Source organism: Dermacentor silvarum, chromosome 5 (assembly GCF_013339745.2).
Source record: "Dermacentor silvarum isolate Dsil-2018 chromosome 5, BIME_Dsil_1.4, whole genome shotgun sequence".
Lineage (NCBI taxonomy): Eukaryota > Metazoa > Arthropoda > Arachnida > Ixodida > Ixodidae > Dermacentor > Dermacentor silvarum.
In genome coordinates this window covers 23227811-23250837 of record NC_051158.1, presented here as the reverse complement: position 1 = coordinate 23250837, position 23027 = coordinate 23227811, and the positions used below count along the sequence as shown (strand labels likewise).

At 51.5% G+C, this 23027-nt stretch overlaps 3 protein-coding genes across 3 annotated transcripts in view; 2 read left to right on the top strand and 1 right to left on the bottom strand.

Annotated features, from left to right (window-relative positions):
• The window catches only part of LOC119454005 (tectonin beta-propeller repeat-containing protein 1), a gene marked incomplete at its 5' end in the record, with an annotated part of 77616 nt that overhangs the window by 21872 nt on the left and 32717 nt on the right, over window positions 1–23027 (bottom strand). The window lies entirely within an intron of this gene.
• Window positions 2577–5655, top strand: LOC119453075 (neprilysin-1). The gene has a single exon (XM_037715067.2). The coding sequence runs from the start codon at window positions 3229–3231 to the stop codon at window positions 5596–5598; it is 2370 nt and encodes a 789-aa protein (XP_037570995.1). The 5' UTR covers window positions 2577–3228; the 3' UTR covers window positions 5599–5655.
• Window positions 11572–22881, top strand: LOC125945559 (uncharacterized). Its single transcript, XM_049667531.1, has 5 exons — window positions 11572–11899; window positions 12891–13258; window positions 17308–17556; window positions 20405–20497; window positions 22741–22881. Exons 1-5 carry the CDS (start codon window positions 11863–11865, stop codon window positions 22801–22803), a joined length of 810 nt encoding a protein of 269 aa, XP_049523488.1. The 5' UTR covers window positions 11572–11862; the 3' UTR covers window positions 22804–22881.

The following is a 23027-nucleotide window of genomic DNA, read 5'->3' as shown; positions in this document are numbered from 1 at the left end:
CACGAATTTTGGTGCCATAACACCGGAGGTTCCTTAACATGCTCAAAAACCTAAATACACGAGCGTTTGAACAGCGGAGCTGATAAGCCGGGCATATTGTGTCTGCTGAATAAAAAAAAAATCTCGCCGAGCGATCAGTCACCTCAGTTGCCTAGCAACCCCCTCGCGGAGCGGCCTGTGCTTTGCCTCCTCTCCGTGCCGTGCACATGTAGCCTTGACATGGGACGTTAAAGAGAGGGAAGGAGAGCATGCGCGCGGGGCGCGCTATGCTCGGGAGAGAGAAAGAGAAAATGAGAGCGAGAGAGAAATTGTAGCCGCACCAACGAGACAACGCGCAGAGCTGCTGCCGACGCCGTTCGCGTTTCCCCGTTTCCCCGTGTTCGCGCGGAACGCGAGCGGTGTCCGTGACTGCAGCAGGCGCCTCTGGCGTCGGCTCGGCAGGTTTCGACCAGCCACGCCTCGGCAAGTGTGGAGGCGCAGCTTGGCCGTGAGGTCACCGGGGAGATAAAGCTCGGAGCCGCCGCGACGACAGCATGAACATCTCGTTGATTCGATGGCGAGTACATGTAGCCTTGACATGGGACGAGCAAAGAATCCGGACACCCGAAGAAGAAGCCGCTCATCTTAAAGCGCGTCGCGCGGCCAAGCGAGAATCTACGGGTGGGCGGCGAGCCGATTCGGAATACCGTGCCTAGCAGCACTTGGAATTTCCTAGCAAAACTTAGCCAAGCCTAGCAAGACGTGGAAGAAAAGCTAAGGCGATCACCAGCTCCGCTGTTTACTCCAGCCTTGCACCACTAGTGCAAGCTGCCCACGTTATTTTTACAGCCTAAGCTGTTATGGGCTCATTCCAATAGCCGTTTCGGGCCGCGACGATGCTGCCGCCGGCGTCCGCCGCGTAACCGCTATCACCGGAAACACGAAAAAAGTACCCGATTCCCACCAGGATCGAACCCTTGCTCGCTGCGTGGGAGCCGGATACTCTACCACTGAGCCACGCAAGCGCTTGCTACCGGGCCGCGGAAATTACCCATATATAAGGCAAGCAGGCAGGAGGAGACGACTCACCTCCGCCAGTATGGTGGCGCCATCTAGGTAAGACGCCTGCAAACGCAGCGTCCGCAGGCGCAGACGACGATATGCGATTCAGACGAGGCGCGCAATCAACGCGCTCCCGAGCTGCCGAGCCTCCGCCAGTATGGTGGCGCCATCTAGTTAAGGTGCCTGCAAACGCGGCGCGCCCGACATGTAAGTTGCAGTACTAAGGCTTGATCGGGCTCAGCAGACTGCTGTACAGAGAGCATTACAAGCCGCAGCTCACCGTCGACGCCGGGCGGACAGTTCAGATTGTTCTCGTCAAAACGAGGCGAATAGACTGCCGCGAAGACCCTGTTGTGCGTGGTGCCCAAATTGGAGCTACTCTTAAGCCGCTCCACCAGCTTACGCTGTGACTGTGCTGCGTGTGCCGCGCAGGCCTGTGACTTTTTTTTTGCATTTCGCCCCCATCCAAATGCGGCCGCCGCGGCCGGGATCGAACCCGCGACATCGAGCTCAGCAATGCAACACCATAGCGACTAGGCAGCCATGGCAGATGAGGAATTACTAGCACGGCAACCATTTCACAAACAGCTTCAAACGAATGCCTGTGGTTAAAATTTAGTGTCGGTGCCGCAAGTAAGAGTACAAGTTTACAAGCGCAGCTCCAATAAGCGCCTCTTTAATTGCGATAGCAATTATATGGACACTTCAAGCGGAATTCTGCCGCCGTCGCCGTGAGGTTCCGTATAGAGTCCAAGTGCGATAAAATCGTCGCCGCGCGCCGTATGTGCGAGTGAAAGCGCGCGGGGGACGCGCGCTATCACGGAGATCAAACGCACGGCGGAGAGCAAACGCGACTTCCGTCGCGCGAAAGGCCGTGGGGGTATGGGAGGGAGGGAGGGGGGCGACGCTGTGCTGCGGCACCAAATGCGTATCTTGCAACCGGGCGCAAGGGGAACTGGCCGCTCAATCTCCCACGCGAAATGAGGAAAGCGGGAAGGCAGCGCGGGAGGGAAAGGGGACGGGCGGCTTCTGCCAACAACTCTGCTTGTACTTTGCGCCGGTGCGGGCTGTCGCGCGCACCGTATCTTGAAAGCGATCTCCACACGCCTCTGACCTTTGTATGCGCTGTGTATTCGCCGCTCTGTTTCCGTTGAAGCGATAGACCGCGCGAACCTTCGCTCGCTGCGGCGGCTGCGCTTGCTGCCAGCGTTTTGACGGTGGTTGTCTGCGGTCATCGAGTGTGATCTATTCATGCTTTGCCTTGTGCGCGCTGACGCCACGCTTGTTAATTCAGTTAGTAAGCGAATGTGTCCAAGTTTATGCAGCCGATAAACTACTATTCCTACTCCGAATAGCTCTCTACTAATTTGCTATCGCAATCGATGCTTCGCCTTCCGGACGAAACCGCGACATCTTTTTTTTTGTATGTGAGCTCCCTACGCACATTTCATCTAACCCAGGTGGCGCTACTTGTGCGCGCGCTGCAGTTATGTGCACGTAAGAGAAGAACAAGAAGATATCACGAGATGCCGCGTTCGATTCAGGCTGTCGGTTCGGTTTTGCTTTGATTGCCTAGAGAAAAATCTAATCATATCCGAGAGCCAGGTTCAAGTTCTGCTCGTCGACCTCCAAATGCCGCTACTCAACACAGGCCAATCGACAGTCCGACACGCAGCACGATGGGCGGCGCGCTAGACGATCGCTAGGCCTAACGCTCGAACGGACTCTGACGGCCGCGCCAGGCGCAGCTGGGTCTACTGACATCATTTTGTCTGGAGCACAGCAAAAGCATTGTACTGGGCAGGTGCGACGAAATACGGAGGTAAGCAAACTGGGCACTGTGTAAAAAAAGGACCCCGAGCAAGATACGCGTATCTAAAGCGAGACCGGATTCTATCAAGAGTGCCAGTTGCCCAGCAGGTCAGGACAAGACAGTGTTTAAATTCCTACACCTGTTATGGCTATGAGGTCTCAGTGCTAAATATAAACGCTGAGAACGAACATCAAGGGTGCGATTGATCAGAACCCTACCATAGGGGCGGCGACGTATAGAACATATAAAGACAGGAACCCGATTGACCAAACTGACCCGCGCAGATCGAAGGCTCTGCAGAGACCGATTTCGTGCAGCCACGGCTGCTAGCCTGACACTGAACGACACGCAAGGAGCACCGCAAGGAACGCGTCATGGCCCAGAACGCAGCGGACCAGGAAGAAGGCAGCTCGGCCAGCGAAACCGAGCTCGAGTTCGTCACCGCCGACTTCGCTGAACTCTGCATGGTCGGCTTCGGGCTCGTCTCCCTCGTAGCCCTGGTGGCCGGGCTCGCCTGGTATCTGATCTTCTACGTTCCCGCCGAGGACGCCGGCGGTCGGCGGGGAGTCAACTACACGCGGCTGCTCGAGGAGTCCATCACTCGGTCCGTGGCGCCGTGCGACAATTTCTACCGGTTCGTTTGCACCGGCTGGATTCGAGACCACAGCAGGGGCCAGCACCGCAGCGTCGCCGACTCGGTGCAGCGCGAAGCGCTGCTTGACGCCAGAGACGCGTTCGTAGAGGCCGCCAGGAATCATCGGCGACGACGATCGACCGGTAGAACCTCATCGCGCGAGGTCTCCTCGGAAATAGAGAATACCGATGAGACGCGCCGAAACGTGGAAGGTCGTCTTCTACAAGACCACCGCCACCACCGGATGCCACCGACGTCGTCGTCTGCGCAGCAGAAGACGCCGATGAGGGGCTCAGCTGTTCTCAAAGCGGCGTCCCTGTTCGAGTCGTGCAAGGAATTGGTGGCCAAGAAGAAGTCCGAGACGATGAAGTTGGCCGAGTTCATGAAAACCTACACCAAGTTTCCCGCTGTCGAACCGCAGGACGCGGCCGATGCCGTGGCCGCGACCATCGAGCTTTCGCTCACCTGGCGCATCGACACGATGTTCATCGTGAACGTCTTCGCCGACCTGGACGAAGGCGGTCGACCCACTGTCGAGATCGCCGAAAACGTCGAGCTGTTCCAGTGGCTCCGCCGGCGCAACGTGCTCAAGGACTCGGGAAAGCTGGAGGAGTTCTTCCTCAGCCACCTCCAGGCGCTTCCGGGCTTCCGGTCTTCGCGGGACGAGTACCTATTGACCGACATAGCCGACGCCGACTCGCAGGTCATTCCTTCGCTGCGGACGGACGAAGTGCTGCCGGACGACCCCACGTACCGTAACCTGTCGGAACTGATACCTGGCGTCGCAGGCCAGACGTGGGTCGACGAAATCAACAGGCAGACGGAGCCGTACTTCAAGGTGGAGGCCGATCATAGGCTCAGGCTGGAAAACGTCCACTACCTGCACCAAGTCGGCAGAATCCTCAACTACAGGGGAAAGCCGCTGCTCGTGCCCATGTTCGTCGGCTGGACTGTGCTTCGCCAGCTCGCTCCGCGCGCGTCCTACAAGGCGGCCACCTTCTTCCACAAGGACAGTTACGTCGACGCCTGTTTCAGTTACGTGGCCGAAGCGATGCCCCTGGCGACCAGCTATCCTTACTTGAGCAAGCTACCCACGGCCCGGATGGAGGCGGTCGCCAGGACCATGGTCAAGGACGTCAGGCGCGAGCTCGCGGCCATCTTCGTCAACGTCCCCTGGATGGACAACGTTACGCGCGCCGCGGCCGGCGACAAGCTGGCCGCCATGGCCGAGGTCCTAGTCAAGCCGGCGTTCCTCGTCGACGAAGGCGCGCTAGACCAGCACTACGCCAACTTCTCGACTCACGGCGACTACCTGACGGCGTCGCTGCAGACCGCCAGGTCCTCGACCAGGCTCGTCATGGCGACGCTGTCCTCGTACCGAGACGGCGGCGGGAACAGCGTCGGCATCGAGGAACTCGGATTCCCGCCACTGACGGTGAACGCCCTGTACGACAGGGCGCTGAATGCCATGGTCATTCCGGCCGGCATCATGAGGCCTCCGTACCTGGATGACGGCACGTGGACGGCTTTCAACTACGCGGGTCTCGGTGCGGTGGTGGGCCACGAGGTGATGCACGGCTTCGACGCGCACGGCAGAGAGAGGGATGCCAGCGGGGCGCTCCGGGACTGGTGGTCCGCCGACGTCCGCAAACGTTACGAGGACAAGGTGGCGTGCCTCCGGCGGGCCTACGACGTCGGCAGGTCGCGAGAGGCGCCGAATTCGGCCGCTTTCGAAGACGAGGACGTCGCTGACTTCACATCGCTCCGCGTCGTCCTGGGCGCCTACAGGCGTCGGGCGTTCCTCCAGCAGCGCGGGGTGTGGACGCCGGCGTCTTTCCTAGAGTACTCGGGCGAGCAGCTCTTCTACCTCAACTACTGCTTCAGGTTGTGCTCCGCAGATCAAGACCGCGACCTGCTCGAGAGTCCGCGCGCGGATTTCGCAACGGACGAAGACCGGTGCAACATACCGCTGCGCCACCTGCAGGAGTTCGCAGACGCATTCCGGTGCGCCAAGGGGGACCCCATGGTGGCCGTGGACAAATGTTCCTTCTGGGACCTGCCCGTGGAACAGTTCCGCATGAACGAAGATGCGATGGCCGAGTCCCCGTGACAACGCTGGGGTAGCGTTATCTCACTGGGGAACTGATAATTGCAAAACTATACGCGAACGGCGACAAAAGTATACCATTATTAACAAAAGATATATGTCAATGAAGGTCGCTCTACCATATTTCTGTCTGTTTCTTCTACATGTCATTTTCGCTGTATTTGGAGGACAGTGTTGGATATTTTTTTTTCTGGCAGGACACTTTGACTTTGTTGGCGCCAGACTTTTAGACTCGCAAGACGCTTGCATGTGGGCCGCGCCTTACTCGAGTCGTCGTGAACGCAGCGGCGGTGTTGCCATCGCCATTACTGCCAAGTACTATAATCTCATTCGCGCATAGCAAACGCATAGTAACGTAAAATAGTGTGAACGTTATAACAGCTTCAGTATTTCGATTTTAAGCGTATGTGGAGATTCGTTTAGGTTTTATAGCATCGAGTGACAGATTTTTTTCCTTGATTGTTTTCTTTGCGATATGTTGTATGCGCGACGCAATAACATAACCGAGTTAATTCGACTGTTATCCTTTTTATTTGCATTTCATATTCTCATTAAGTTCCTAGTTCAATTTAATAAATTTTCAAGCGATTGTTTCGTCTGTTATGCGCGTCGCACAGATAAGGCTGCGCTTCACCCCATAGTTACCAAGCCGTCTCTCGTCCGAAACAAATGATCGCCATCGTTCATGATGTCACGACGACATTAGGGAGCTTTAGAAGCACGGGGACCCAGAGTTAATTTGCTATCAGTAGGGCGTATTGGGGGCGAGGAGTTACGGAGTCGCCATCTGTCGGAAGCGCCTCGTTTGCGTAGTATAAGGGATAACGCGGCGCGCTCCTCATAGGTTTGGCTGTCGGCGCGCAATAAAAAAAAAAAAAAGCAGCAAACTATGTGAAATATGTTCTTATAGTGGGCTATCTCTATCATCAAATGGAGGTTAAGAGAATGAAACTTCAATGCAGGGTTTGCAGTGACCGACTGCGCGTCTGCATGCATGTCTGCGCACAATGTTTCGCTTTCGCTGCGAGCGCGTTTTCGCACCGTGCCGTGAGTTTTAGGCCGCAGCATATGAACATTTGACAGTACACAAGCAACCATTGTTGCGTGGACGCTATCAGAGCTGTTCAAAAATGATTTCCTTAAAACTAGGGATTTCGACGCTATACACGGCGACTCGTGATGTGTTATCGCGACGATTCAAGTGTTCTTTTCTTTTTCTAAATTCTTGGACGTTTCAATATCGTTATTTCTCAAGTTGCGTCGCACTCTATGCTTATGGGTCTTCGGTCTTCTCAGCAAGGAAGTTCCTGCTGCTTCTTTTTGTTAATCCAGTGCATTCATTGTTTGGTGCTAACACAAACATGAGCATATGCCATGCCTCTTTTGAATGGGCTTCTAACCGTTCCCTTTCCGTTCTGCTGAACTTGCCAGTAACTAGCATCAACAAGTTCATAGACCAAACTATCATGACATTAACCGGGCAGCGCGCGCGGGCGAGCTTCTCAGTCCGCGCTTTCTGCTACTCGCCGAACATCGCAGCCTCAACGCCGTAGCAGAAATCTTCCTCGCGGAAGTGCTTGCTACACACCCTAGTTGTAGCCGATGGCTGTTTGCCGGTTCTAAGTTTCGCAATCCAAGCTACATGCAGCTCCTTGGCCTGCGGGTAAGTGTGAAGGCTGACACCGGGCGCCATTGCGTACGCGTCCGGCACTGCGGTACCGAGCAATATACCTACCATGTCGGACGCCTTCAGAGGCAGCCACTACCTATTATAGAGCGCTCAAGTGTTGTCAATCAGACACCCGAAGCGGGAAAACATCCCCACTTAATGAGAAACGTAGCGCAGGTGGGACTAAACTTTCGTTTTCAGCTCGCTTTGGCGCTTCCAAAGCATACGACGCGGCCGCTGTGTCCACGTGATCCCTCATATACCACGTCACGCCGACGGTGGCGCCAGCTTTTCCAGTGGTGGAGCTCGCCCCCAATAGGAGAACGCAAGAGCGCCCAACTCTAAACGTCCTTATCAAGGAGTATCAGAAACGAAGGGCTCATAATTAGTGGACTCTAACTTTGCGACGCCATATGTCTCCCTATTAGGGAGTTTTAGAAACGGGAGGCACAATGTTGGAGGACGCTATCGGCCGTGCTTACAAAACAACGCGAGAAGAGCACGAACGGAGCCATTAGCATAGTTCAGGTTCTGCGCGCGAGCAGTGCCACTGACGCTGTTTTGGGCGGCACCTGTTGTGGCTCATTCCACAGGAGATACGCCATAAACCAGCAATTATTTAATAAAGGGAAGCGAAAGAAAGGAGTCTGCATTTCATCCGTTCAATAAATATTCACTTAAATCTCTCATGTGTTCATATGTCTGTTTAGTAGTCGGCTACGCACTATTCCTGCTTTTATAAATTTATTTTCCGTTCTTTTAGCTTCATTGTTCGTGGTTGTCTTATTATTATTGCGATTCATTGCAAGCGCCCGTCCTCCGCTGAGGCTAAGTGCCACGTTTGATATCAACAAACACAAGAAGTTCATTAACTCGGCGCTTTCCGAGCTTTCCGGGTGACAATGCAGTTCTACCGGTGGAACTGAAAGTTTTCGAAAAAATTTCCAGGCGGCACTAGAGTCATCTCAGCACTGAAAAGATTCTTCTCGGAAGCGCACTGAAACGCATCGAAGAGTCCGGAGCTCACAGAGGCGCCTTGTATCAAGTGAGTTAATGGAATTAAAGGAGTGAACGGGGTCTCGGGCTTTTCTCTTTCTATTTCTCTGTCACTTACAAACTCTCCCTTTTATCCTACGATACGCTGAATGTGAAACTACACCCGCACTTCCATTGCGATATCAATTATACGGACACTCAGGCGAATTTCCGCCGTCGCCGTGATGTTCCATATAAAGTCCATGTGCGATAACATTATGCCGCGATGTTATCGCGAAAGCTAGCGAGAGTGAGCCGAGGAGGAGGGTGGCTTGATGCGGCGGTGTCTTCTCGGGCTCACAAGGGAGGAAGGCGGGGAGAGTGCACACCGTCTTCTCACGCGTGCAAGAGGGAGGGGGAAGCGGGGAGGGGGGGGAAAGGGTGCAGGTTAGTGCGCATCACTTCTACTCCAGTTGCGGCGGCGGAACGCGGCCGCGCGCGCCCTATCTTGGAGGTAATCTGCGAGGAGTTGGAAGTCTAGCCCGAGATATGGCTTCGTGTGCGCCGTGTTCTCACGCGCGTAGTTCGCGTTGAAGCGAGTGGTAGTACGAAGCGGAATTCGGCTAGCCGCAGGTGCCGCTCTTCTCGACGCCACCGTCCTGACAGCGAGTGCCTAAGGTCATATCGAGTGAGATGTGTTTGCCTGTGCGTACGTGGCAACGCGCTTGTTTAGTTAGTAAGCGAATGCTTACAGCACTTTATGCAGCTGATAAATCGACTAACCTTAATTCCTTTAGCTGTCTAATAACTTGCTATCGCAACCAATGCTTCGCCTTTCGGGCGAAACTGACTTTGTTTCCTCTACAATTAGTTTTATTACCTAAGTATAACGTCCTAGTTCTCGTTTCGTTATTATCTTTACTTTTCCTCCCACACCTCCGGTTCCTCGGCGCACCTATCCCCTCCCGTGCGTGCTGGGTAAGTGCCACTGTTAACGCTTTGCTCCGCGCGAACATATCAAGCGCGAACGCCGATTCTGACGCTTGTTTTCTTTAATTAATTCAGGATGACAAAATTAATCTAATCAAATTCTGGGCTTTCACGTACAAAAACCACAATACGATTATGAGGCACGCCGTAGTGGGGGACTCCAGAATTAGACTTCATTGGCTGTGGTTTTCTGACGTGCAACTCTACCCACGGTACAAGAGCTTTTTTCGCATTCCACCCCCATCGGAAATGGGGCGTCGCCTCAGCCTGGATCGAACCCGCCACGGTCAAAAAAAAAACAAAAACAAAAAACTCGTCAGCCCTTCCATCCCGTGAAGATGTTTAACCAGCGAAACTGAAACGTGCGGCCCCGGTGTTTATCACTGGGTTAATCCCGACGGTTCATTAACATATTTCTCAATTATGAGGTTACCCACACGTTCGGCTGCGACAGAGATAACGACGTTACGTTTGCGTTTCGATGTCTCAAGTTTGCTCGGCGGCGCGGTTAGCAGCATTCGCCCGCCCCATTGCCGCTTGCGATTCTTCGAAATTAAATTGCTTCAAAATTAGATATGTCCGTCACGGAAGACGATGAATGGCTCATACCCCCATAAACGCGACCTCCCCATTACGACGACTGAAGGGAAGTGAAATTGTACGCCGGAATGATTAAGCGCAACGCAGCCAGCTGTGGAAGAAGACGACGACGCTCGAGCCAATGCTGATGATGACAGTTTTCTGTATACACAGGCGATTTCGCCTAGCCATATACGATTTCGCCTAGATATATAAAGCTTCGCTTTAAAAAAATCATGACCCATTCCACTCCGTGAAGGTGGATGACCAGCGAAGCTGTTTGGCGCACGACAAAAGAGGTGACGCAGAATTTTCAACAAATTAAGGTACGAACATATTTATTGTCCTGATCGGTGGTCATCGTGACGGTAGATATACGCACACACATTCGCGTGTCACCTCTGTTATTAAATCTGTCCGTCACGTAAGACAATGGATCGCTCATACCCACTTAAAGGGGAAATGAAGCACTTTAAAAAAAAGTGAGCTTTCAACGAAGTATTAGTTTTTCACCCCCTGAATACGAAAATCATAGTTCAAAAGACCGGAAGTTACCGCTAGTCGCTTTAATTTAGCAAAAACAAGCCGCACCGTCTGCGGGACACGCCGCGGGTCGGTTAACAGGCTCTGATGGCGAAGACGAGCGTGACGCCATCTTATGTATCGGCTAGGTGCGTGATTCGAATAGAGCCCTCACGTGACCCTGTATTAACGTCATCCTCGCGCACGGTCTTTTGCTCGGCGCGCGAGGGGGGGAGGGGAGGGGGGCGGAGGTTCAACGAAAACTTAAACGGCGACTGCAGCCCTGCTACGCGCATAATCGAGAAACTAATTAAGTGCGGGAGTTTAATTGTACTGTGTCAGCCTTCCAAACCCCAGTAAACCTTCGAATGTTAAAACCTCTTCCGCTTCCCTTTAAGCAATGGCTACTACCCCCGTAAACGCGGCCTCCATATTATGACGACATGAAGAGAAGTGTAATTCTTCGGTGGCATTAAAAATTATGGGGTTTTACGTGCCAAAACCACCATCTGATTATGAGGCACGCCGTAGTGGCGGACTCCGGATTAATTTGGACCACCTGGGGTCCTTTAACGTGCACCTAAATGTAAGTGCACGGCTGTTTTCTGCATTTCGCCCCCACAGAAATGCGGTCGCCGTGGCCGGGATTTGATCCCGCAATGATGACGGCAACGGAGCCGGCTGCGTAAGACGACGCCGAACGAGCGACGGGAACGAGCGCGGTTGCACCGAGGGGCGCCAATGAGCCAGATGTGAAAGAAGACGAGGACGGCCGAGCCATTGCCGATGATAATAGTTCTTTTTTTTTTTTTTTGCACAACGGAGCCAGCTGTGGAAGACGACGACGAATGCGCGAGCAGTGGCACGAGCGCGTTCGCGTGGTTGCACCGAGGGTCGTGAATGAGCCAGATGTGAAAGAAGACGACGACGCTCGAACCATTGCTAATGATAATAGTGTTTTTTGCACAACGGAGCCAGCTGTGGAAGAAGACGACGACGCTCGAGCCATTGCTGATTATAATAGTTCTTTTTTTTTTTGCACAACGGAGCCAGCTGTGGAAGAAGACGACGAACGCGCGAGCAGTGGCTCGAGCGCGTTCGCGCGGTTGCGCCGAGAGGCGCCAACGAGCCAGCTTTGGAAGAAGACGACGACGCTCGAGCCGTAACTGCTGATGATAGTTTTGATGACAAAACCCCAGATCTTAGCCATAGACAGCTTCGTTATAAAAATGTAACGCTGCTAAAACAGTGGGGGTGTCCCGTGTATACGCTGCTCTTGAAACTGCACTTTTCCACCTATAGCCTCGTACAAGGTCCATAATGTGGTTGCAGCAGACGAACGTACTGCGACGGCCAGAATTGGCTGGTGAACGAAGAGTTCAAAGGTCAGGCAGCAGGAGCAGCACGTGCCACGCACCGCGTGTAGCGTGTCACGGGCTTCGAACGTTCGCAGCTGCCAGGCACGAGCGCACGGACAAGCACAGCAGCAGCCGAGCTCCGGCACAGGCGAGTCCGGTGTCAAGCGCGGTGGCATGCTCGTACGGCTCGGTCTTCTGCTCTGCGTTGCAGGTGAGCGACGACCCCCTCCCCCTCTTGCTGACTGTCGGCGACGACTCGGCCTCCCGTTCCAGAATATATCTTAGGCCTGACTGACACAGCCACCGTCCCGTCGCCGTCGCGGTACCGCGGCGTCCGTCAGGAGAGCGTGTCCTCGCCCGTTCCTCGATCCTTAAAGACGGGACGTCGGCGACGTTGGCCAATAACGTCACCGGCCTTCCGTCTTTGAGGATCGAGAAACGGGCGAGTGAACGCCCTCTCCTGACGAAAACCGGTGCCGTGGCGTTACGTGGCGAATGAAGGCGGCTGTGTGAATCAGGCCCTAAATATAGAGCTGCGCTACAAACTCGCAGCTTTACTTAAAGGCCTGCGGCGGCGCTTCGAAGCCACGAACGTCGGACGAGTGGACGGTCACTTCAGCGCGACGTGACGAATGCTCGTAGTGTTTATATATAGTCTGTCGTCACTGCTCACGGGACTTCTGCATTAAGCTTAAGTTCGAGGCTATCCCACGGATGTCCAGGAACCTGTCCCACGGGTGTCCGGATCCGCGATTTAAACCACGTTCACCACACTGCAAAGAGTTGCTCCGGGGCTCTCTACATACGGATTGCCTCTTCGAAGAGCGAAGTGCAACTGTGGTGGTCCGGAACAAACAACCGTCAGTTGCACTGATATTTATACAAACTTTATGGTATAGGTATCTATGGTTGCCCCAAGATTATAATTGAAAAGTTAAGGCACTTCTTAAAAAACACATTTTTATTGTCGACGTCTCGGCCTTACACCTTTCTCCGCTCACGTTCCGTCATCCGCCAACGCCATTGCGTACACCGGAATACCGGACACGCTAAAGGACTCTCCAATGACGTCACAATGCTCGTTGGGGAATAGTTACGCCCAGGTAATCCGCAAACGCCATTGCGTATACCGGAATACCGGACACGCTAAAGGACTCTCCAGTGGCGTCATAATTAACGCTCGTTGGGGGAACACTGCGCAGCGGCTCTCGCCAAGCGCCACCGACCCGCGGTCGTAGAGCTCGCGTCGAGGGGGGAGGAGCCTCGCGTCCCATCGGACGCCATCGGTGACGTCGCGCTGCGAGACCGGCTCGAGACTGTCCACCGGGCGAGGTTGGCGCGTCTCCTCAGACTGCGCCGCCAGCAGCAGCAGCAGCGGCCGGACTCTCCAGAGCCTCGGCAGCGACCCGTGCCTGTGGCGCATGGCGGCCCGAACGCGCCCTTGGAGGCGCCTGCGGGAGCTGGCGGCGGGAGACGCGACTACGACGACGACAATGATGACGACAGCAGCGGCGACGACGGCGACACTCTGTACGCCGACGAGGAGGAGGAGGATCAGAGCGGTGGAATGGTACGTAAGATAGATGCGCGCTTGCTTGTCGGTGGGATCGTCTTGAAACGAGAGGCCTGTATAGCGCGGACAAGGAACAAGGACACGATAAGTGTGTATTCCTTTATGTGCCTTGTCGTGTCCTTGTTCCTTGTACGCGCTACAATTCTCTCGCTTCAAGGTGAAATGGGATACGCGCGCCCCCTCCTTGCCGGGACCTTTTTGTTTCTCTTGCCGCGACGTCAGTTTAAAGGCACACTATAACCCTGAATCAGCTTAGACGGATGAAGTATTCAATTTCTCGTAGATTTCCATGCGCACAATCGACAAATCGACAAGGGCACGAAAGAATGCAACACACGGACAAAATGATGCGCGCTGAAATCTACAAGTAATCCTTTAATCCTTTACTCGCCTAACTTTCCTTTCTACTGAAGTATTCTTTCAAAACTTAATTTATAATTTCCCTATAGTTGGGTGAATATTCCAGGAGACGATTTTTTAATTCCGCGCCGGAACACCTGTGTCGGTGTGACGTCACGAATTTCGAAGTATTTTTTTTTTTCGTATTTGGGTCGTTGCATGGGGCAGTAAAAGTACTCGAAACTTGTTCCAGAATACAATTTGGTTATTTTTTATCCATAAAAAAAAAATGTCACAGTTTCGCCCTAAGGGCGAAGCAATGAATGCGATAGCAACACAGCAATGTCATACGAAGTAAGGTGAGCGGCTTTGGTAGCAATATGAATTGTAGTAAACATGAGCTGATTAAGTAAGCAGGTGTGCTGCGGCGTAAGTAGACCGACATGAAGAGAGACTCGATGACCACGAGAAGGCGCGTGTGAAACGGTGGTGTTGATGAGAAGCGCTTCCCGTGGGCAGCGCGTGCGAAGGGACACACCTGTATTGCTGCACTGCCGATCCGGGCAGCATTGCATGTGTAGCGTGCGTTCGAAAATGTGGCCCGACTATTACTAACTGAATGAACAAGCGTGGTGTGAGCGCGCACAAACACGAAGAGATCACACTGAATGACAGCAGACAACGACTGTCAAAACGCTGGCAGCAAGCATACGCCGCAGCGGGCGAAGGTACAGCGGTGAGCACTGTTAGGGTGAACACGCGAGCGCGTGGCCGACGGCACTATCAGCGCCGCGTAACAGCCATCGTTGGAAACATTGCACATGCGCAGCATGTGCTTTGCGAAACACTCTTTCCACCGCGCGCATCACGTCATCGATACGCTTGTTCGTCGTCTGCTAGCCGCATTTTTTGTTCGCTGAGCTGATACCTTCTGCATTTCAAGGTCCATCTGGATTGAAGATTGGCGCGTGAAGGAAAAAAGTGAGTGTAAGAGGGATAATTATTAAACTTTTTATTCAAGAAAATTGCACTTTTGCAATTCAAGTTAAACAAGACCAAACGTCGACTCATCCGAAAAGATGACGCGACCCCACTCTTCTGATGTCCATGCTTCGTGCAGCTCAGCGAACTGCCGTCGTGCGTCCTTGTTTGCCGCCGTTAGTAGTGGCTTCTGCGCTGCGACGCGACTGCGAAGGCCCGCAGTACGTAGGCGACGTCGAACAGTGGTGTCCGAAACGTCCAAATCCAAGTCCTCGCGTATTGCTGGGGCTGGCAAGAAAGGGTTACGAACAGCAGCTGCAACTATGAGGGCGTCTTCATCGTCTGTGGTAGCTTTAGGGCGGGGCGCGCGGGGTGCATCCTGAATGCGACCTTCATACTTGTAGGCTTGAATTATCCTGTTCACAGTCTTCAGGGGCCTATTAACTAAAGCGCCAATATACCGCTGGGAATAACCTTTCAGGGAAAGATCGACAATTGAGCGCCGTTCATCATCGGGAACCCTAGCCATAATACGATCTGGCGACAGAATGAACGGCTGCGAAAGATGTTTGGTTGTTTTATATACGGCGTTGCATGCACAACAACTTTGAAGGGAACGAATAGACACGCCCCCATAGATATACAAGTTTTTTTGTCTTGTTCTGTTCAAGCACAGATGTTTAAAGAAATCTTAAAATGCAGGATGCATGGGCTTAGAAAACAAAAATGCGGCTAGCAGACGACGAACAAGTGCAGTCATGACGTCATGCGCGCGGTGGAACAATTATTTCGCGGAAGGCGTGATGCGCATGCGCAATGTTTCCAGTGATGGCCGTAACGGGGCGCTGACAGTGCCGTCGGCCACGCGCTCGCGTGTTCACCCTAACAGTGCTCACCGCTGTACGTGCGGTCTATCGCTTCAACGGAAACTGAGCGGCGAATGCCGTGTGGAGATAAGAGACGGTGCGAGCGAGCGACGACCGCGGTTGTTGGCAGAGAAGTGCGCCCCCCCCCCCCCCCTTGCTCCCTCCGGCGCTGGCTTCCTGCTTCCTTGCTTGCGCGTGGGATATTGAGCGCGTTCGCTCTCCGTGATAGCGCGCGTCCCCGCACGCTTCCTCTCGGGCATACGGCGCGCGGCGAAGATTTTATCTATAGGGAACCTCACGGCGACGGCGACGGCGACGGCAGAAATCCGGTTCAAGTGTCCATATAATTGCTATCGCAATAAAATGATTAGCTAGGCCGAAGCAAAGGCCATCAAAATCCATGCTGTCATGGCAAGCTGGCGCGGGAACTTCAAGGTGGCGTCGCCACCAGTCTTCAAGACATCACCAAGCAGCCACGGTCAGGAGGGTCCGGGAGGGTTAGCAATAACGGCGTGCGGCCGCTATGTTATCGCACTTGGTCTTTATGTGGAACATGACGGCGACGGCGGAAATTCGCCTCGAGTGTCCATTTATTTAAAAAATTTGCCGTGGTTGAACGCGGTTAAACCAAGTTGCAATGGTCTAGCACGGTCGGTTTCGCTTGCTTTGGGAAAGGACACAGACGCTGCTCGGCGCCGTCAGCCATTACCGCATCTACAATTGCGCCACAAGACAACACACAGACGCTGCTCCGCACGGCAGCAGCACCGAGCGAATTGACCTTCATGCTGCGTCTGGCTTCAACGTGAACTAAGCGTCGAAAGCACAGCGCATACGAAGCTACCAGCCCTCGGCGAACTTTGTCCACATCGCAGATCGCTTTCAAGATATGGGCGCCCACGCGGCGTATGGAGCAGCCGCCGGTAGTGAGTGGCAGGCTAAGTCCCAGTTTGACCTTGGCTGAGCTTTGAGGTCAGATTTACGGAACCAGGTGTTTTCTGGGTTTGTACCTGGAGTAGTAGAGCTATCGCTTTAAAAAGCTTTGCTTTAAAATGCGAAGGGCATCGAAAGTAGCAGGACAAGAGCAGGCAATCTATTATAAGTGTGGGCTCCCTGTTGCATGCAGCGAAATAATTAGCCCGCAGCATTGCCTACAGATTGGAAACATTTTCCTACCTTGTTCAAAAAATGCCTTGGTGTTCTTTTTATTATTCCTCTTTAGTGTCCTTTAAACATACTGCAGTCTAATAACGAATGTTTGCTAAGCCAAACTGGGCTGCTTGCATTACTAAGGTACAGAAATAAGTTTGCCCCTTAGGTAGACTGAAGGCTTACGTCAATTTAGTTCTACATTGCTAAAATCTTTGTTTAGACACACGAAAAATATTTAGCACGACTCGGTATTACTGAACACGTTCTGCTAAAATATTCAATTCGATCTGGAAATATGTTTGGTATTGTGTAAGCACTGGACGAGTTGGTACATGGTCAACTAAGATGAAAACCAACGGGGAAAACACGCATACACAAGAAACCCAGCATCATCCCAAGTCCAGCATCATCCTCAGTCCAGTACGTCCAGAGTCCAGCATCGTTCTGTATACTTCTTGTTTCTTATGTACGTGTTACTTTCGCTGGTTTTTGTCTTAGTCTCACTTCTTATACAATTCGAAATAGAAACTATTGTTTGAAACAATTTTTAGGCGGCTCGAACAACCAACAAAATGTGAAAAAAACTTTTCTTATACCACACCCATAACCCAACCTCTCTCAAACTGTCAAAATAAATCTGCGACGGACAAGTGTTTCTCACTTATATTACCTTCTCTCCCTTGCGAAAAACAAAAACAAAAAACTCAGCATGGCGGTGTTGGAAGAGGAGGAAAGCAAGGAGACGGACGATCCGGTGGACGGGTCGGGAGCAGTCACCGGGATCCCTACACTGATGTCGGAGACGACAACGACGACTACAGCTATGACCACAACGACAACAAAGGAAGAGGACCCAAGGGACTCTCCGGGGGAGAACTGGAAGGTGTGAACGGGAGAGGCGGACCCGGCGGTTCCCGGGATGACCAGAGGCTGCGACGACGCATGGACTGCATTGCGGTGAGTGCACTCGTCATCGCCACCTTAGCCTAACCAAACCTAAGATAACGTGACTTAAGCCTAGCCTATCTGAATGGACAGGACTCTTCTGGATGTAATAGATCAGCGGAAACCCGCTAGGTGGAGAGAAGTAATTAAAGGGAAAATGATGCATCTACCCAAATGTAGCATTTGCTACAAAGGAAACCTCATACGGGTTCCTATTACGTCAAACACTTGCCTTTGCTTCGAGTTGTTGACAAATTCGACTTTGCCCTGCCATCTGCTAGCCGCCTGGTTAGCTCAGATGGTAGAGCGGCTGCCCCGGAAAGGCGGTGGTCCCGGGTTCCAGTCCCGGACCAGGACGAATTTTTCTTCAACTGCGAGGCTTTCTTTCGAGGAACCCGTATGGGTTTCCTTCGTAGCAAATGCTACATTTGGGTGGATGTCGCATTTTCCCTTTAATTAGACCTTTCGGATGCTTTATGAATGCAATGTAGCAAACAAAACCAACTCAAAGAACCGAAGAACCCGACACTGGCGCTAGTAGTAGAATCCCACTGATACGTTTTTCACAGGACCGTAAAAAAAACACGTAAGAGCCGGGAAACGCGAGAGCCACAGGTAAAATTCAGAAATGGGAGTAGTGCTGAACTGCACACAATGTCATTTTAATTCTTGCGTGTGAAAAAAAAAAATAAAAAGTAGTTTCGACCGACAGCCGAAGTATCGATTGAGATAGCAAATTAGCAGACAGCTATACAAAGTAAGAATAGTAGTTTTATTGTCCGTATAAACTTGTAAACATTCGCTTATTAACTATATTAACAAGCATGGTGTCAGCGCCCGCATGCAAACATGAACACATCACACTCGATGAGCACGGACACGCGCTGTCAAACGCTGGCGTGAGGAATTTAAGCGCCGCTGCAGAAGCGAGCGAAGTGACCTTTGTGCTGAGAACACACAGCGCGCACAAAGCTACAAGCCGCCGACACACCTACACTGCGTAGACACTGCCCCCAACGCAGATCGCTTTCAAGATACGGCCCCCGCGACCGCGCGCCGCCGCGCAGTACGCACAACGCTGCCCGCTATCCCTCGCTCCCTCGCCAGTGCCTTGAGCGCAACAGAAGAAGGTGCGTTTCCTCCCTGCTTTTCTTTCGTTCAGTTAAGGGAAACTGAGACTTCCACCCAAATGTAGCAAATTGCTACAATGGAAAGCGCGCGAGATTTAGACGCGGTCGTCGGCTCCCCTCGCAGCAACACTCCAATTGCTAGTAGATACAGCGTTCGACCCTGGCGCCACGCTGCGCCGCTCGCGCGTACCGCGTTTCTAGGTGGTTTCTTTCGCCGAGGGCGCTCGAAAGCAATCATATGGTTCGTATGAATGCAACCCTTGGGAGCGTGGCTGTATGGCTGAGTGGTTACGGCGCTCGCTTCGAGATCATGCGTACGCGGGTTCGGATCCCGCCCTGGCTAGCATTTCTTTTCTTAATATCACGCTCTTTCTTTTTTTTTTCCCCCTCTCTGTTTGCCAGCGCGGTCGTTTGAACCCTGGTGCCACGGCGGCAGCCGTGGTGCCGGGCGCCGACGCGAAGCGGCGGTCGTTGGGGTGTTGCGGAGCGCAGCGTAGCGTAGCGTAGCGTAGCAACACCCCATATAAAAAAATACTGCTCCAGTCAGGTAGACTGCTCCCTCCCTGATAGTGAGATTATATTTGGATCATCAAAACAGTGATGCATTTATTTAGGAATACCACCGATCCCCTAACAGCAAGCTAGTCACCACCAGCCCAGCGTGTTCTCCGTCAACGCCTCCTCCGTTCGAACGGCGGCGGCTAGAAACATGGTACGCGCGAGCGGCGCAGCGTGGCGCCAGCGGTCGAGCGCTGTATCTACTAGCAATTGGAAATACGGCCCCTCGCACGCTTTCACTCGCACATACAGCATACGGCGCGCGGCGACGGCGTTATCGCCCTTGGACTTTATACGGAACATCTATGAGTCAGGAGGAGGAGGAAAAAACTTTATTCAAAATTTCAGACAGTAGATCTGAAGGCCTTGGCCTCTAGGTGGCCTCAGTTGAGGCGACCTGCAGAGCCCAGGTCGTGAGATTTTCTTGGACGGTCTTGTCTTCTGACCTTAAGAGGGCCTCCCCGGCTTCCTCGGAGGGAGCTGGCAGTAGTTTTTTCGGAGGGGGCTTGGCAGAGCATCTCCGCCAAAACCAATGTTAGGGCCGCAACGCGTCATAGACACCACCTTTAGATAGCAAATACGGATCTCAAGGGTCATACTTTTGCTGGCGAAAACCGAAAATACATCATAAGTGCCGCCCCCAGCACTTCGGGCGGCCAATGCCATCGTCAAGCAATCAAGCCAAGCGACATGAAAAGTCAAAATGGCCGCTCGGGCCGGCGCGGGGCGGCAGTTCGCAACGTATGATGCGGGAACGGTCCCACAGTTGCGACGTAACAGCGGGGTTACCAATGCATTGGGTTCTATGGGAGCTGTGCCGGGACCGGCCGAAAACGACGTAACAGCCGGAAAAACGCAGCACCCGGGAACGTAACAGCGGGGTTCTACTGTAGCACCCCTGATGCCCAAACTAGGTACCTCTGGGCTAGTTGGTCTGATACTGATCGTAGCTTTTTGAGTGGTGTGGACATGCAGAGAGCTGACAAAGACAGTGTGCTAATCTTCAACTAAATGTTTATTTCGAAAAATGCCATATTTACACATGAGCTGAAGAGGAAGCTTTAGCTCTGGGCCAACTCCGATTTCTCAGAACAGCAGCTAACAATTTCAGTTCCATTACTTTATTGGCATGAAACTTTCAGCTACATATGACATCGGTGTTGCTTGCGCAGGACCGTGTAAACCACTGCATCGAATGGTGCCGCCTGAAACCCACCGACACCCGCCTCCGTCAAAACCGGGACAACGAACCTTGCCGCTACTGGGTGAGTGGCGCCGAGAACGCGTGAAATTTTCTGAAATAACTCATGGGGTACTGCACTTATATTTGAGGCTAGAGCAGACTTCCCAGGAAAATGAAATTCTAAACAGTTCACCCAAGATCTGTGCATAGTATGCAAAGACGTTGCAAGGACGATTAGACATATCCTGTTAGAATGTCGGAATGCACTATATGTACTACATGCAAAAATAAGTGTAGTCGCTCCTTGAATGAGGCCCTCAGGTTTAAAGACTGTAATGAACGGCTAAACCACACAGTAAATATAAGCAAGAACCCACAGGGATGTCTAATAAAAACTGGTATGTAGTCACTGATGTAATCGTGAATATATAGTATATAGAAGTTTTATTGAGGTTTAATTTAAGTAGTAGGTCGACTAGTACAGCAGTAATTACCGTTACAAAATTAATAACTCACTGAATATTAAAGATATGGTGATCAGTATATTTTTAGACATTAAGAAAGCTTTCGACAGTGTGGATCACAATATACTGCTAAATAAACTACACTGTCATGGTTTTCGTGATAACTTCCTTAAATTTTCATGGAGTTATTCGACAAATCTGCAAGCAATCTATGTAGAAGGTGTAGAAGCTATGTAGAAGGTGGCAATTTCTGCCAGTTACCCATGGAGTACCACAGGGACCGCTTTTATTTGCAATATATGTAAACTATTTCTCAAGCTGTTTGCATGAAGGACAAGCCACAGTATATGCAGACGATACCGTGGTACTTTTTTCCGGAAAAGAAATTGAACTAAAACGAAATGTCAATGGAGAACTTGAACATGTAGGAAATTGGTTGGTAGATAAGACGTCAGCAATTAATGTTAGTCAGACTAATTGTATATTATTTACGACTACTAGAAAACAGATAAATAAGACTATACAGATAAAATTATATGGTGGCATTATAAGCGTTGCCACTTATAAGTATCTAGGGGTCACTCTAGACATTATTTTAAAGAACATATAAAAAACAAACGAGTTAAACTAAGTCGAGCTTGCCTCACGCTGAATCGGGCACGAAATTATTTTACTTTAACAACGCTGAGAATGATAAATTTCAGTATATTTCATACCCATCTAACACATTGCTCAGAGTCATGGGGCGACACATATCCATCTTATCTCCCACCCCTCACTGTATTACAAAAATGTTCAATAAATCAGTTGGTAGTTAGCACTCTGTGTGTGTTTCTCCCTTGCCTGTGTCTGTTTAGTGCCCTAAAATCATGTTTTCCAAATAAATATTAATCAATGCGAGCGGGCAGTGCTGCTGCTTGCTAGAGATTGAATGCAGGCTATAGCGTTTTATATAATTAACCAGAGCAGCACAAGCAAGCACTAATGAGGCTAGTGATGAATTCGTAATGAATTTGGGGATCATATAGGTATTTGAGACATTATAGGGCATTCTCAAAAACGGCACAAGCACCATTGTCTCAGCAGCTATGGTCTACTGCTGATGTACAACATCATGGCACGTCCAATTTCTGGTTGCATTTTGATGCAGGAGGAATGCAAAAATGCTTTCGCATTTATGTTTTGGAGAACAGTAAGGGCGGTTTCCATGTAAAGTACATCAGTACACAGGTAAAGTGTCAACTTGAAAGCAGTGCACAATACAGTCAAACCTCGATATAATGAAGTTGTACTTACAGCAGAAAACTTCATTATATCGAGAATTTCGTTATATGGAGGTTTCGCTAGTTCAATAGAACTAAGATGGGGAAATAAAAATAGTTCGTTACATCGCAAATTTCGTTAACTCGAGGTTCGTTATATCGAGGTTTGACTGTATAAATGTATAAGGGGTAATTTAGTCTAGATCAGTGTCATCACAGACTACACAAAGCATCTGCGAAGTGTTTAGATCATCGCAAGATAACCTCAGAATCAAGGAGGCAGCATCAACATGGCCACCCGCCACAGGATGTTGCATTGTCATCTCTGTTCAGGGGAAGAAAAGCTTTTTACCACATCAAACATGACGAGACAGTTTTTCAACATACGAGTCAGTCAAATGATTGGAGGAAATGGAATCAATGTTTCGAAACGTGGGCTTCAGAAGAGGCCTAATGTTTGTTTCCTCTGCCTGTATCTGTCATTTACAATAACGAATCAATACCAACTTGCCCCACTTTCGGTTCCATTAAATTTTTTGTCTGTAGCAGCCTGAACCCAGTGCCCTAACACTATAAAATCGTCTGCTGCTCTCTTGCAGAAGGGGGACTCAAAAAACAAGTGGATGCAAAGCGGAATCTGCCACAACGGGAGGTGTGCCTGATCAGGTGGCACCCAGATGACAAAAAAAAAAAACTTTTTTCTTTCCTTGTTTTCTTGTTCTTTTTCGCAAGTAAACAGATCGCTGTCTTCTCTTTGAAAACAGCCTGCTTTCATTTCCTGAATGAACTTTTGAAGTTAATGATTTCACACATCATGTTTCGTTCATGTTAATTGAGTGTCATGTTCCACGGGCAGCACTGCCAGGTTCGCACAAGATGAAGGCCT

Coding starts and splice junctions, on each gene's coding strand:
- LOC125945559 (XM_049667531.1), top strand. CDS start 11,863: ATGCTCGTACGGCTCGGTCTTCTGCTCTGCGTTGCAG. Junction 13,259..17,307: donor AGGATCAGAGCGGTGGAATG/GTACGTAAGATA, acceptor CAAAAAACTCAG/CATGGCGGTGTTGGAAGAGG. Junction 17,557..20,404: donor GACGCATGGACTGCATTGCG/GTGAGTGCACTC, acceptor TTGCTTGCGCAG/GACCGTGTAAACCACTGCAT.
- LOC119453075 (XM_037715067.2), top strand. CDS start 3,229: ATGGCCCAGAACGCAGCGGACCAGGAAGAAGGCAGCTCGGCCAGCGAA.